Source organism: Protobothrops mucrosquamatus, unplaced genomic scaffold, assembly GCF_001527695.2.
Source record: "Protobothrops mucrosquamatus isolate PMUCROS unplaced genomic scaffold, P.Mucros_1.0 scaffold_272, whole genome shotgun sequence".
Lineage (NCBI taxonomy): Eukaryota > Metazoa > Chordata > Lepidosauria > Squamata > Viperidae > Protobothrops > Protobothrops mucrosquamatus.
In genome coordinates, this window is record NW_015386348.1 from 48,759 (window position 1) to 63,033 (window position 14,275).

Below are 14,275 nucleotides of genomic sequence, written 5' to 3' on the forward strand. Positions count from 1 at the left end.
GAAGAAATGTGGGTGGGAAGAAAGATGAGTTTGTTGATGAGAGAACAAATGTGGAGGGAGTATAGAACAAAGCATTATTTATATTATGTTGTGTTGAAGTTACAAAATGAAAAGATGAAGCATGTCATGGTCATTTCTTAAAATGAAGCAAATCACAACTAACTCCTCTGTACAGATAGAAAAATAGTCTTGGTGGAGATGACGAATTCAGAAGACTTACCTGCTACAATAAACAGCTTACTCAAAATTCCGGTTTGTTGTTCTCAAATCCAAGCACAACATTTGAAGAGAGAGAATAAGAACAGTTAGGTGTTAAAAACAAATATTTAGTCTGTAATATATTTAAACATTCACAGTTTAGTCTAGAAAAAGAGAACATACCCATATGTCCAGTTAATTTTATAGACTGCTTGGTGATCGCAAATGGAAAATTTAAAGTAAGCAGGTATCTTTTATGGAAAAAAGAAATCTCTATACTATGCACTTGTTTAAAAGCAATTTATGGAAGAATCTAACAATAGTTCATGATCTTTATCAACAGAAAAGACATGGGGACATTACAATTCACAATCTGAATGTAGTTTTCAGCCTGGCAAAGCAAAATTGACCCACGTCTGATACGAATACTGCTTTCACTTTCAGAAGATGAAGAATTAAAAACATGTGGATTTTAATTAATGCAGAGGAACATTAATTAAGATCCCATGTCAGGAAAGCTAATGAGGTAATGAGTTCAAAATGGATCAGAATTCCTAAAGAAGAAGCTATTAAAATCATAGTTGCAAACAATTTCTATGAGGAGAAGAAAATTAGAGCAACAGAAGAAGCTGATATGGCTACCCAAAAACTTACTGTAGTTCTGAAAGCAAAAGATATACAGGTAGTCCTCGACTTACGACCACAATTGAGCCCAAAATTTATGTTGCTAAGTAAGACATTTGTTATGTGAGGTTTGCCCCATTTAATGACTCTTGTCACATTTGTTAAGTGAATTACTGCAGTTAAGTCAGTCACATGGCTGTTAAGTGAATCTAGCTTACCCATTGACTTTGCTTGTCAGAAGGTTGCAAAAGGTGATCACATGACCCCGGGACACTGCAACTATCATAAATATGAACCAGTATATCTGAATATAAATCACAAGACCATGGGGATGCTGCAATGGTCATAAGTGTGAAAAACGGTCATAAGTCACTTTTTTCAGTGCCGTTGTAACTTTGAACGATCATTAAATGAACTATTGTAAGTTGAGGATTACCTGTACAGGAAATGAAATGAGGGCCAGGTCACAAGGATAAGCTCAGTTGTCCAGAAATGTAAGCATGACAATAAATGAAATCTCAGAATAAGCTATGGTTAGTGAAGGATGCTAAGAAAATAAAAGGGGCTTCTTTTAATGTGTTCAAAAGGGAAGGGAAAAAAATTGGTAGATCAGTTGCTCAGTAAAGATGGCAACATGCTAACAGGTAACAAAGGGAATACAGAGCTATTCAGCTCCTCTTTGGTTTTCTCTAACAAGAAAAATATGTGTCTCAGCAGGTAATTATGAGAAGGGGCAAGGTTGAACACTGTAATAGAAACATGGTCAAAGTATACTTCTTTACTTTGAATTAAGTGAAATCTCAAGCAAGCCAAAGGAAGTGCATCCTATGGTACTGAAATAACTACTTGATGGTCTGTCCAAACCATTATTTCTGAAGGGTTTTGGAGTGCCAGATGACTGGAGGATAATAACTGTTGAGAAAGACTAGTTGAACCAGAACAGTATTCTTTTCAATACCCGAAAAGATAGCCTCACAAAAAAAGGTTTATGCTAATACTAATGTATCCTGCATGGTTGCGTATCAATCAGTTCAACTACTCTAAATGTATTACAGATATGAATATTCAGAGCATTGCAATGTCTCACTGCCCTTCTGGATTTCTAGAATTGCTATCCCCATAACTGACATTCTCCAGCTATGTGGAGACTGTGTCTCTCTACTACCTGGGAATTCTGGGTGTCAGGTACTATTTTTCAGTGGTCCCCAATCTTTTTGGCTCCACAGACCGGCGGTGCTAGCAATGCCGGTGGGGGAGGGGATGGTTTCACACACAACCAAATCCATCCATGTGCAAATAAAGCTTCACACACATGCCTGCCACTTGCGCACATGGATAGGTACCAGTCCACAACCTGGGAGTTGGGGGCCCCTGCTGTATATATAAGAAAGGCACCAAATAGAATATCAAATTAGGTCTATGTATTCATTAATTCATTCAATTTATGACCCAAATTCTGCTCATGCTCAAAGTGTTTAAAGAAATATATAAATTATATTAATATTTTATATAGAGCAGTATGGTGGCCTAGTGGTGAAGACACTCATCTCTCACTCGGAAGGTTGAGAGCTCAGTCTTAGGTAGTGGCAGATGTTTCCCTCCTAGGGCGTAAAGAAAAAAATATTTGCTGTTAACTCCACGTGGCATCAGGAAGGGCATCTGGCCAGTAAACACTCAGCTCCATCCAGTTGCCCCAACTCTACCCTGAATTAAGGGATTACAGGGTCATAAAATGGAGTTTTTTATATTTATATATAAAATATAGGGATATAGAGATATAAAGATATAGATGTGTACAGAACATCTAGAACTCTCATATCTGTTCAGTTGTTTGTAACCTTCAATTGGGCAAAATTGGAAAGCAGAGTGCAACAATTATTGAGCCAAGATAACTCAAATGGCTAATTTACAAAATACCAGGATCCATGACCTCAATACCACCACGCCTTTTGACTATAGTTTCAAGAAGCCCATAGGTTGTGTGATACAAGGGAAGGTTGTCTCCCCACCCTCTTCCTCACCTGTGCAATGTCACAAAGTATGTACAAAAGGAGCAGAACTTTCATTTTTAAGGTGTGGCACTCATTTCATCATATGTCCCTTTGAGCCCTATATGAAGATTTCACAGAAGGTATCAAAGTGTATCTTGGCTCACACTTAGTTGTATCAGTTTAGTGGGGGTTTGTGAACATTCTAACACCTTTTACTTAGTTTGTCACATATAGCAGTTTTCATTTAGAAGATTTTTCTCACATTGTGTGCATTTTGTGGCAGAGCTGTATTGTTGGCACATAGCAGTAAACAATATTGATTGAATCAATCATATTTATACAGTTGTTCATTTCATAAAATGTGTCTCTGTCATTGAAGAAAACATGTGCAGGCTGATAATAACACTCAGGTGTTTGCTGTGGCAGTGTTTTTCAAACTTGGCAACTTTGTGTGGACTTCGACTCCCAGAATTTAGCAGCCAGCATGCTGTGTTTCTGCAGACAATATTTTTCTTTCAATTTTGAATCAACATCGCCCCTAATTAAACTTTAAAAATAAATTAGATTGGCTGCTATTATTAAATGCTCTACTAGATTTCATAGGAAGTTAATAGTGTAATTACAAAACCGAAACAAACCCAGAAAGATAATTCTCTAGGAACTGCCTGCTGATTTTAAAAGCAACCAGATGATGTTTCCCTTTTGTTTAATTTTATATATGTGAGCTCATACAATTAAATTTTATATATGTGAGCTCATACAATTAAAGCTATATATGCAGTGTTACAAAAGACATAATTTGTGATTTATATCTTAAACAGTAATCTACTACTATACAATATAACATTAATACTTTCCACAAACTAATGTATATTGATGTGGCTTTTATCATTATAGAATTTCTCTATTCTTCATTTTTGACCCTTCTTTTTTAAAAAAAGAGTATTCAAAAAAGCAAAAAAGGGCATATTCATTATTTCATATAGTAACATCATTCATCTTTGGGAAGTCTTTGTTATTTGTGCCTGGTATCTATCGTAATAAATGTAAAAGAATGAAAACTCTAGTGTTTCCATTTCCCGGAGAACACTAAACAATTGTTCTGCTACATGTAGGCTAAACAGTTGGAAAGAATCTTTCTCCAACAACAGAAAATGGAAACCATGTATCATATGATCCCTTGGGCCAATTAAACAACACGATTGTCTTCATTTAGGAAGTGCTTATGGGAAATACGTGAAATCAGCTCTTGTTATAGATAGGCAGTTAGACATCTACAGGCATATCTTCTTTTGTTGTGCTTAACTTAATTTGCTTCACAGATATTACGCTATTTTACAAGACTCTCCACCAGTAAAAAAGGATAGGACTCACTGGAGGTTCAGATGATGATTAGCATTTTTAGTAATGAAGTATTTTTAATTAAGGTCTGTCTGTACAGATGGTTTTTTTTTTAGAATTTGGCATCTATCTCTTGAGGATTACAGTTTCTTCAGCCATGTCATCTTGACTGCATATATAGTATTTCACAACCAAGGCAGAACACAGAGGCTGTCAACAATTGTAGGACATTCTTGTCAAAAACTAGAATCAGGCTGAATGCTTGGATCTGGTCAATTGGCAGACTTAGCAGTTACAACATTTTAAAATGCCCTCAAAGGTCCTTTCCCAAAAACAAACAAATGAAGATAAGCTATCTATAGTTGCATGGCTGTTTACACTCAACACATACTTCAGGCAACTAATTGGGATTCGGCGACCCACTCAACCTTCTCTTAGGGCGGACTGGGTTGAGTAATTACGAATCTCTCACTTTTATGACCTTCTGCCCACAAAGTTTGGGAGTCCTCTCCTTTGAACTGACACTGAAGTCGGGCATCAATCCCGAATATTTCGATTTTTCCGGTTGCCTGAAACGGTTATCGCCTCGGTTTGCAGCTCCTTGACCCTGGGCGTCAATGAAACGTTTCTCTCTCTTTTTTTTTTTTTTTTTTGCATGTATGTGTCAGATTTCGGATGGGAGAGAAAAGAAATGCGTTTAGTCCTATGACTGAAACCAGTCAAATCGAATCTCACTCCGGTCACATAATGCACTTTTTGACTTTAGCAGCCGGGAATTTCCAAGCCTTGGCGGAGCTGCCACAACAGCAAACAGCGGCCAAAGCCAAAGTTGCATCACAATGAAACGGCGGCCGAGGTTGCTACACTTCCGAAGCTTCAAAACTACACTTCCTAGGATGCCGCGCGAGCGGCGTGCGCTGCTCGCGTCTATAATGAGTGGGCGGTGCCGCAACTTGACGCGGTCACCGAATAGCGATCTGGGGGCGGAGCCAAAGCGGAGTGGGGGATGGGGGCGTCGGGACCGTCTTTCCCCTGCTGTGTCCCCTTTTCTCCGCTCGGCGCAGACGCCATGTTGGCTGGCAGGGAAGATGACGAGAGGCGGCTGCGGGAGTAGCGGCGGCGGCGGCAGGCGGTGAAGGGTACCGAGGAGCAGCAGAAACTGCGCCGAAGAAAGCCGTCCCCAGCCCTTCTTCTTTCAACGGGCTCTCCGGCTGGCGAGAAGAAAAGGGAGCTGCTCCCTCCGCCTCAGCCGCGGGGGGCTTCCGTTAACCGTCTGCTGCTGAGGGAGACCCCGGAGAAGGAGGAGGGAGAAGAAGGCGGAGAAGGGACTGTGGAGAAACGAACTGGCCGAGGCGATGAAAGCCGAGACCTGAGGCGGAGGGGGGGGGGCGAGGGCTGCTGCTCCTGCTGCGAGAGGCAGCTGCAGTTTAAATCCCCCCTTGAGCTGCTGCCGCTGCAGTTTGAGGGGGGAGGGTAACATTTCTTTTGTCCCTTCCTTTCCCTCTTTCCCGGCTTATTTTAATACACATATCTGAACTCAGCATTGTCAATGCTGTAGGAAGCACAGCTTTCCAAGGGATTGGAAATCCCCACCCCCACCCCACTTTCGCTTACTGAGAATCGGACCAGAGCAGCCCCCCCACCCCCCAAAAAAACTTTGGCCTCAGGGAAAGGGGACGGTCGTCGCTTTACTTCATTGAGTGCCTCTGTCGCTCGTGTGTTGTTTTTTTCCCCCTTCTTTTTAATGAGAAGGTGACTCGGATACAGAACTATCCTCTGAATCATCTTCGTCATTCATTATTGGTCTAGAGGAAGAGGAAGAGAGGAAGAAAAGCGCTCCTACACAATTCATGTTGTTGTTGTACGTTTTTGCCTGGTCTATCTGGCACAACTGGGTGTTCATGTTGCTGCTGACAAGAATCCGTTGCTGTCTCTAGTTTGTCTGTGGTTTCTGATCCAGCCTTTTTAATACCAATTGGATTCTTTGTCCAGTTTTCTTGCTGCGGGTCAGGCGCTTTTACCGAAGGAAGCGAACGCACAGAACTTAACCAGGAACAAACCAAAGATCGGTTAGCTGGAAGGTCTTTTACTGTACCTGTGTTGTCTTGGCTGGCTTCTACATTTTTTTCCCCCTTTGTTTCTTGAAACCGACAACGTAGTATCAAGATGTCTAGCAGTGTTCCGTCTGATATGGTAAGTTTGCATTTGACTTTATTTCCAGAACTACAAAGAACTGATTTCCAGAAAAAAAAGGGGTGTCTATTGGTTTGTGTTGCAGCAAGAAGTGTTTTTGTATATGGAAGGCCAGATTATTATAAGTTTTTGTGGGTAGAATCTACTTAGTATTTATTAAGTTTATTCACGGCCTTTTCTCCAGGAGTTCAAGATTGCTTACACGGGGGTTTCCTCTTCGTTTTATTTTCATTTATTTTTTACAACAAATAAATGATCTTGTGATATATAGGTTGAGTTGGGAATGAGTAATTGGCCCAAAGTTACCCAATTTCCTTTGGTGAGGTTGAACTTGATTTTGGATCTCCCCAGTTCTGTACGATTCTGGTTCTTCCTATCATAACAGATCTGAAAGGAAGAAGCATCCTATTTTCAGTGTAGTAGAATTAATGCTTTGTTTTATTATTTAACTTTTTATAAACATTTGAGATTTAACTTGAGCACAAGTATGAATGAAACAATATTATGTTTTCATTAGGCTTATTTTATTTGAATTAATCAACATTTTGGTACCTTTTTTCCTGTTAGTTTTATTATTTGAATCCAATTACAGTATTTAATAACCTCAAATGGTCTAGAAGGCTATAATTTAATACAGTGTATTGGTTGCAACAAAACATTCTAGAAACTTTTCTTGAGCCATGTTTTTCTGAGTTAATATTAGATGTCATGCTAATAAAGTGCTGAATTAATGATCAGAGTATATTTTAAAGTCTGGACAAAAGGAAGCAAAATCATATACTTTAGAGAGTACCACCTACAGGTATTCTTATGAATAAAAATGTCTGAATTATTTCTAAACTTTAATATATAATTAACTTGATTCATTTTTGGCACTAAAGAAATATTTTTGGTTTTCATATTTAAAGCATACAGTATTTTTTACTACTTGTGATTATGTTAAAAAATAAATGGAATTGCTTTGGGACATTTGTATTCTGTATCTGCTATGTATACGCATACAAATCTCAGCTTTCAAAACTGCAGTTCATGCTTTGTAGGAGATTGTTTGGGGCTTTCCATAGCAGGAAAACAGTAATTTGTGACCACTACTATAATGAAGGTTGAACCATAGCTTCAAACTTTTGCTTAAAGTGGCTGAGCAAAGTATTGGAGAAAAAGGACAGAAAACAATGTTGATTTCAACTTCAAATTGTTTTTATTTGATTTTCATTGTAACACTATGGCATCTTCTCTTTCATTATATTATACATTTTTTCTAAATGCTTCTTGAAAGTATGTGATGGTTTTGAAAAATATCCCCTAGAATAAGCTAATAAAATATACAGCAGTAAACTCTCAATGTTACCCATTTGGAATTTTTGACATTGCATTTAGCTGAAATTTAATTCTGAATGGACATCAACTATTGTATGAGAAGCACTATTTAGTAGGATAATTAAATCATATATAATATCTTTCTATATAATGTCTTAGTGCAGTGATGGCGAACCTTTTAGAGACCGAGTGCCCAAAAACTGGCCCCTCCCCCTCTCCACTCCCTGCCGTGCCCCTGCTCCGCCCCACATTGTCCTCCACCCCGCCTGCCCGCAGGGCCACTCACCACCTCCAGAGCCCGCCACAGATCGCCCAAGCAGTCCAGCAGCGCCATGGCAGTCACACCCTCTGCCCGCATCCCGCAACTGTGCGCGATGGGGTGTGAGGGCAGAGTCTTGTCTACACTGCCTGGCTGCCATGTCCTTGGCTGCACTGCTCCGCGTGGGCCACGCTCAGGGGTGACTCTACCGGGGGGCTGCTGGTGAGGAGGGGGTCATGGGGGAAGGCAAGGCTGGGGCAATGGCACGTGTGCCCACAGAAAGGGATCCGAGTGCCGCCTCTGGCACGCATGCCATAGGTTCGCCACCACTGTCTTAGTGTGTATAGAAAGTAAAATGTGTTTTGTTTCAAACCTAAAGCACAGCTCGCATATTCTGGATATTTTGATGAACCATTATGGATTGGTTGCTGTTGGCAGAAACAAAACTTGGAATGTTTTTGTTCTGTTCTTCAGCTGAAACCAGTCCTACAGCAATCCCAGAGTGATTTTTGTAGGGTGGATAGGGCAAAGCTGGTGTCCACTTGCTCCTTTCTCCCCTCCTTCCGAAACAAGGATATCTTGTGCCTCTCTTATTTTTTTCCAGATGACCTATGCACCCACTCCTGATTGGTCTTAGTTCCCATAGGCCCGCCTGCTCACCCTTATCCTTTCTGGTATCTTTTCCTCTCCTGCCCTCTCTCAGCTGCCATCACTAAGTAAAACCCTCAGCTTTGGCATTTCCCCCCACATTTCTTCCACTGAAACTCTTCAGCCTGGAACAAACAGTGCTTTACTCTGTATCTGGAACAAAACGGTCCTGCTTCATTCCATATCAGGACCAAAAACACATGTTTTATATTGGGTATAAGCCAGTCAAAATCAACTGTTCTGTACATGAAATTGTGCGTGTTTTTTTCCATATTCCTAAGTGTTACAATTGAAATATGGAACTTAAAAATGCTTCACTGTTAATGAACATTCATTAAAATATATTAAAATTTTATTCTGATTCATTATCTTTTGCTCATATATATTTGCAACTATGTAGCAGTTTGCACATAACTGGTTCTTAAAATTACCAGTATAAAGCTATGGAATGCTTAGGAATTGTCCAGACATGATTTGGAATTAATATTCATTGCCTATTGTAATTTAAATTATTAAAAAAAAACAATAGAAGTTCTTACTGAAACAATTAGTTCTTAAGCCGATTGCTTCAAGAATTATATTTATTTGGGTCTAGTTTCTGTATTTCATTCTGTGGGACTTATACTCAAAAACGTATATTCAAAAACTATTCTTATATTCAAAAACTATTTCTATAAAATGTTATTGTTTTTCTTATATTAACTACGTTTGCTTACAGAATACATTTTGCAAAATAGCAATTGTACTTCTTTTTTAGTTTTCCAGGTCTGTATATGAGACTTGAACATTAATCTTGTAAGGAGCATTGGGGTAACGTGTGGTATGTTAATGCCAACATACTAATAACCATGATATCATGGAACTGGAAGCTGTTGAAGATCTTGTAACCAGGGCAGTTAAGACTAGTAGCCCAACCCATCTTATAGGGTTGTTGTGTGTGTTTTTAAAAAAACTAGCAGCTAATTTTACCTACTCTAAAGTTACTACTCTACTACTACTACTCTAATTGGAGTAACATTTTGTCTTAACAAAATAGTGAGATGAGGGGGTACAAATGTCAATTAAATCTGAAAGCATTTCCAATTATTTAGTCTTTAACAATGCCATTATGTAAACGGTAAAATAAATTGACACATGACACATAAATATAACAAAATAATGTACTTTTAAATGCTTTATCTAAATTCCTTCAGATGCAGTGGATTATTTCTATTTTGTATATTGTAATAATGTCTGGATGAAAATTGTGTCCATTGTATTCAAAGTTCAATAAATAGGGATGGAGGGATTATAGGTAGTTCTCAGTTTATGACAACAATTGGGACCAGAGCTATGTGGTAGTAAAATGGGACATCATGTGCATTGCTTTGTGATGACACGTCTGGCAGTCCTGACTGCTGTCAATATGCAAGGTCCTCACCACAACAACCTCTCTACTTCTGATTTTCTGCCAGCTTTACTGTTAGCTGTAGAAAGCAAGCAGGGAATAGCTGAAATTATGATCATGTGACCATGGCGTGTTGTAATCATGAATCAAATATCCAGATTGTGACCATGGAGACACTATAATGGCCAGAATTCCAAGGATCACTTGTAACTATCATGTAATGGTTGCTGAACAAGTGGTCATTAAACGTGGATCATCTATAAATATTTTTTTCTTTATTATGAAACTACAGTAATTGATTTTGCACTAATATGTTTAAAATACCTTCATTATGTTGAAAATTTTATGTTTTCATTTGTCTGACTACTTCAACTGCATAATGTAGCTGCTAAATATTTTAGTTAAAGGTATTAACACAATTGCTCTCCATCATTTCCTGATTAATATAATCAGGTTTTCTACACATTCCAGAAATGCCAAGCTTGTGTATAGCTGATGAAGGAAAATTGTTAAAGACTAAGGCATAATAAGTCTAATGGATTGTTTCAGTTTTGTGTTAAGGGACCTTCATTATGGTACTTATGTACCAAGATAGCTACATTTTCTTTGCCTAAGTATATTTCCAGACACTAAAATAATATTGTCAACATTCCATGAAAAATAATAGTTTTCTTAAAAATATGTGGAACTAAAGAAATGTATTCTGTGAATAGAAATGCTGGCATCTTCATAACTGAATGAGAATATGATCAATTGCTATATGGATACAGTATATAGTATATATTTTTTCTCATATTGTCTAATGAATGAAACCCACGAGCATGGAATTTACAGTCTCTACATTATAAATATTTGAAAATAAAAAGAAATTGTATGTCAGACAACTTCAGCTAAAATATATATTAGTAAAGATATATCTAGATTTACTTCATAGCCCACACCTTAACTTTATAGAATCATTACTGGAGAAGAAGCAATGAACGAAGTTTCTTTTAGTTAAGAGACAGTCATATGAAATATTTGTAATAGTGGCTCCTCCACTTATGGATGAGCTTGAAATGTATTTTAGTAATCCAAACTATTTATGCTACTTTTTCATAAATTAATCTTCTGAGTTTATCTAAGGAAATAGAAATATATTAAGTAATAAAAACTTAAGTTAAAATGAAGTCTTTCTTGATTTAAATTTCATTTCTGGTGACTAAATAGATATGTCCCATGTTATTTTCTTGGCAAATACTGTTGTGGCAGAGCAAACTTCTGGATGGGATTCGTCTATTTGAGGGACCTCATCTCTGATTATATCTACCTGTCCCATTAGGTCTGGCAAAAGAGGCATACTTTTGTCAGGAAATATTATCTGGTGGAGCCCTGGATGAGAGTTTTTTCTGTCATGGCACTCTCTCTTTGAAACATTATCTCCCCAGAGATTAGATTGGATCCATGCTACAGGTTTTTCATAAGACATGATTCTGTAGATATGTGGTAAAATTTATAGAGTGTTAATTGATTGCTGTTGATTTCTTATATTTCGATATTGATTCTGCTGTATGTTTTAATGTGTTTTCTACAGTATTGCTTTTTGTTCTTTTATATAATTCTTAATTGTTATAAAATATGTATTTGAGATGGGTGGCCATATAAATTGAAATAATTGGATTAGTTGAAGTGATGCTAAAGTAATTCAGTGCAATTAAATAATAGTTAAAGTTTTGATATATTTCATTGTTTACTAATTCCAGGTGAAATGAATTTAAAAAGTATGATTTCATCATAAACTCTGAAATATTTTTCTAACTCATATTATGAATATAGCTAAAGCAGGGCCCGGGGGCCGGATGCAGCCCGCAAAGTGGTTTCATGTGGCCCGCGAAGCTATCCTGGAAACAGTGAGGGATCGGCCCCCTCTGCCTTGGCCCTGGCCCCGGCCGGCCAGGAGCCAATGTACAATTTTGTGGTGGCCATCTATGCTGAAACGCATTTAGTCTTAGCGCCATAAGCCCCCCCCTGCATGGCCTGAGAGGAACAGTGAGGGTTCTCCAGTGGACCATGCCTTGGCACTTGCCCTGGTCCCACCCCCTTCTGCCAGAGACCCTCAGATCTGTCCCACTCCTGCCCAGGCCCCCACAGACGCCCTTGACGCAAACGGTGTAGAGCTGGCCACACCTACCCAGTAGGCCACACCCACTCCATCCACGCCCACTCAGTAGGCTGCACCCACTCTGGCCACACCCACCTGGCCCCCTGAGGGTAACCACAATGCTGATGCGGCCCTCAATGAAATTGAGTTTGACACCCCTGAGCTAAAGTGTAAGGAAATGTATTTGAAAGTTAAGAAATTCTGTGAATTCAAACCAAGAATCCATTTAATTTCACAACATGTTTTGTGATGACCAAAGATATGCTTGTTACAGATTAGAAGCATCTGTTACATAGTGATATAACCCAGAACATTAATATTTCAACTCCTTTTAAGACTATAGTTGAAGCATCTAAGTCAGAGGTTCCTAACCTTTGGGCACTAGGGACCGATTCCCTGGAGAAAGGTTTTACCACGGACCGGAGAGTGCGTGGTTTTGTGTGCTGCCTGCATCCTGCAAATGGGGCTTTGCTTGTTTGTGCGGACCGGTTGCTGGCATGCCGCGGACCAGTACTGGTCCACGAACCGGGGGTTGGAGACCCCTGATCTAAGTTACTCTGGATAATCTTGAGAAAAACAGCATGGCTGAATTTGATTAATTCCTGGATAAGAGATTCTCTAGACTTCATCCCACCGCTATAGGCTAGGTGAGAAGTTGCAAAAACAACTTGGAAGAAGCAAAAGCAAAATTTTTTGTAATAATCATAATATAGTAGTAGAAATAGTAATTTATTAAATGTATATGCCGCCCAACTCCCAGAAATTCTGGGCTATTTACAATTGTTAAAGTATTTAATAAACAAAACAATACCGAAAGCATAAGACAAAGGAACAAAATGGCAGAGGGGACCAAAAAGGAAGAAAGGGACATCAATTATCCTCTCCAGAGGACTGGAAAAACCAGGTCTTTAAGGTCCTTCAAAATCCCAGTAGGGTGGAAACTGTTCAAATTTCAGGAGGAGCGTCAACCCATGAGGCAGGTACTACTAGAGATAAGGCACACTTCCAGGGTGCCAGTAAGTGGAATTGCTTCATCAATGGAACCTGGAGTGTACCAATCCTGCCTGATTGAACCAGTAGGGCAGATACTATGGAAGACAGGTAGTCTCTCAACTAGGACTTACGCCATGTAGAGGTTTATAGGTAGTGGCCAACACCTTGAATCATACCCAGTGCAGCTTGTAAAACAGAGGTGTTATATGAGCATATTGAGGCATGCCCATGTTTGCCTGCAGATCTGCATTCTGACCAGCTGAATGTCAGGCAAGTCACAGGAGATGAATTTGTCCTGTGAGAGTCTTTACTTTAGTACTTTATCTAGTGTCACTTTTATGACACTACATTCTGTCAACTGATATGTGAATTTCTTGTTTATCAATTCGAATAGTTGCCCCAATTAAGAAAATATGCTTCTGACCCTTTGTGCCACACTCATTCAAGACCTGAGTCTTAATTTTCCATCTCTGTCATAATTGCTGTTACTGTAAATGGTAGGATACAAGTTTCTGTTCCTGTTTTTGTTGGTCAAAATGTACAAATATGCTACTGTCAAAAATGTGATTAAGCCTCTGTAGTTGCAGAACTGCTGCTGTTTCCTAAATAGAAATACCATGATTAAGAAAATAATTGGCAATATAAGTAAATTAGAAGATTGACTTTTAAAAAAGACAGTAATGCTTATGATAATGTACTTATTGTATGCAGATGTTAGTTTGAACAGTGTCAATTGGTATTGGAAGAAGAAAATATCAGATATTGCCTTGGGCTCTTTGAGAATTTGCTTCAGCTATAGGGAGTTTCTGTTAACAGTGTGCTATTGAGAGATGTTCTACTAATGATTTAGCAAATTATGTCAAATATACTGAGGCATGAACATAGTCTTTCAATAGACATGTTTGTGTTTTTTTGGGGCTCACCAACGGAAAAAGTGTAACTATATGTGTTCCATCTTTGCTAGTTCTTTCCTGATGTGTTAATAAGGAAGAAGCTTCTAAGTACCATTGTGACTTCTAAACTCTATTGAATTTACATGACAAATGTTATTTCTGCAAATAATTTCACTGAGACATACCTGCATAAAACAATTATCAACAAGCAATTCAGGCTATCTTGTCTTTCAAACAAATTTGAGCCTTCTGGAGTCTTGCTTCTAGGTTTTTGGTAGTAGCTATAATGAA

At 38.6% G+C, this 14,275-nt stretch overlaps 1 protein-coding gene across 1 annotated transcript in view; it reads left to right on the plus strand.

Annotated features, from left to right (window-relative positions):
* Positions 1-5,974: 5,974 nt before the first annotated feature.
* Positions 5,975-14,275, plus strand: part of UBL3 (ubiquitin like 3) — a 20,023-nt gene continuing 11,722 nt past the window's right edge. The window contains exon 1 of the mRNA XM_015831680.1: positions 5,975-6,347. Within this exon, the coding sequence (XP_015687166.1) occupies positions 6,321-6,347 (27 nt within the window). The 5' untranslated portion in view covers positions 5,975-6,320. The remainder of the gene's footprint in view (positions 6,348-14,275) is intronic.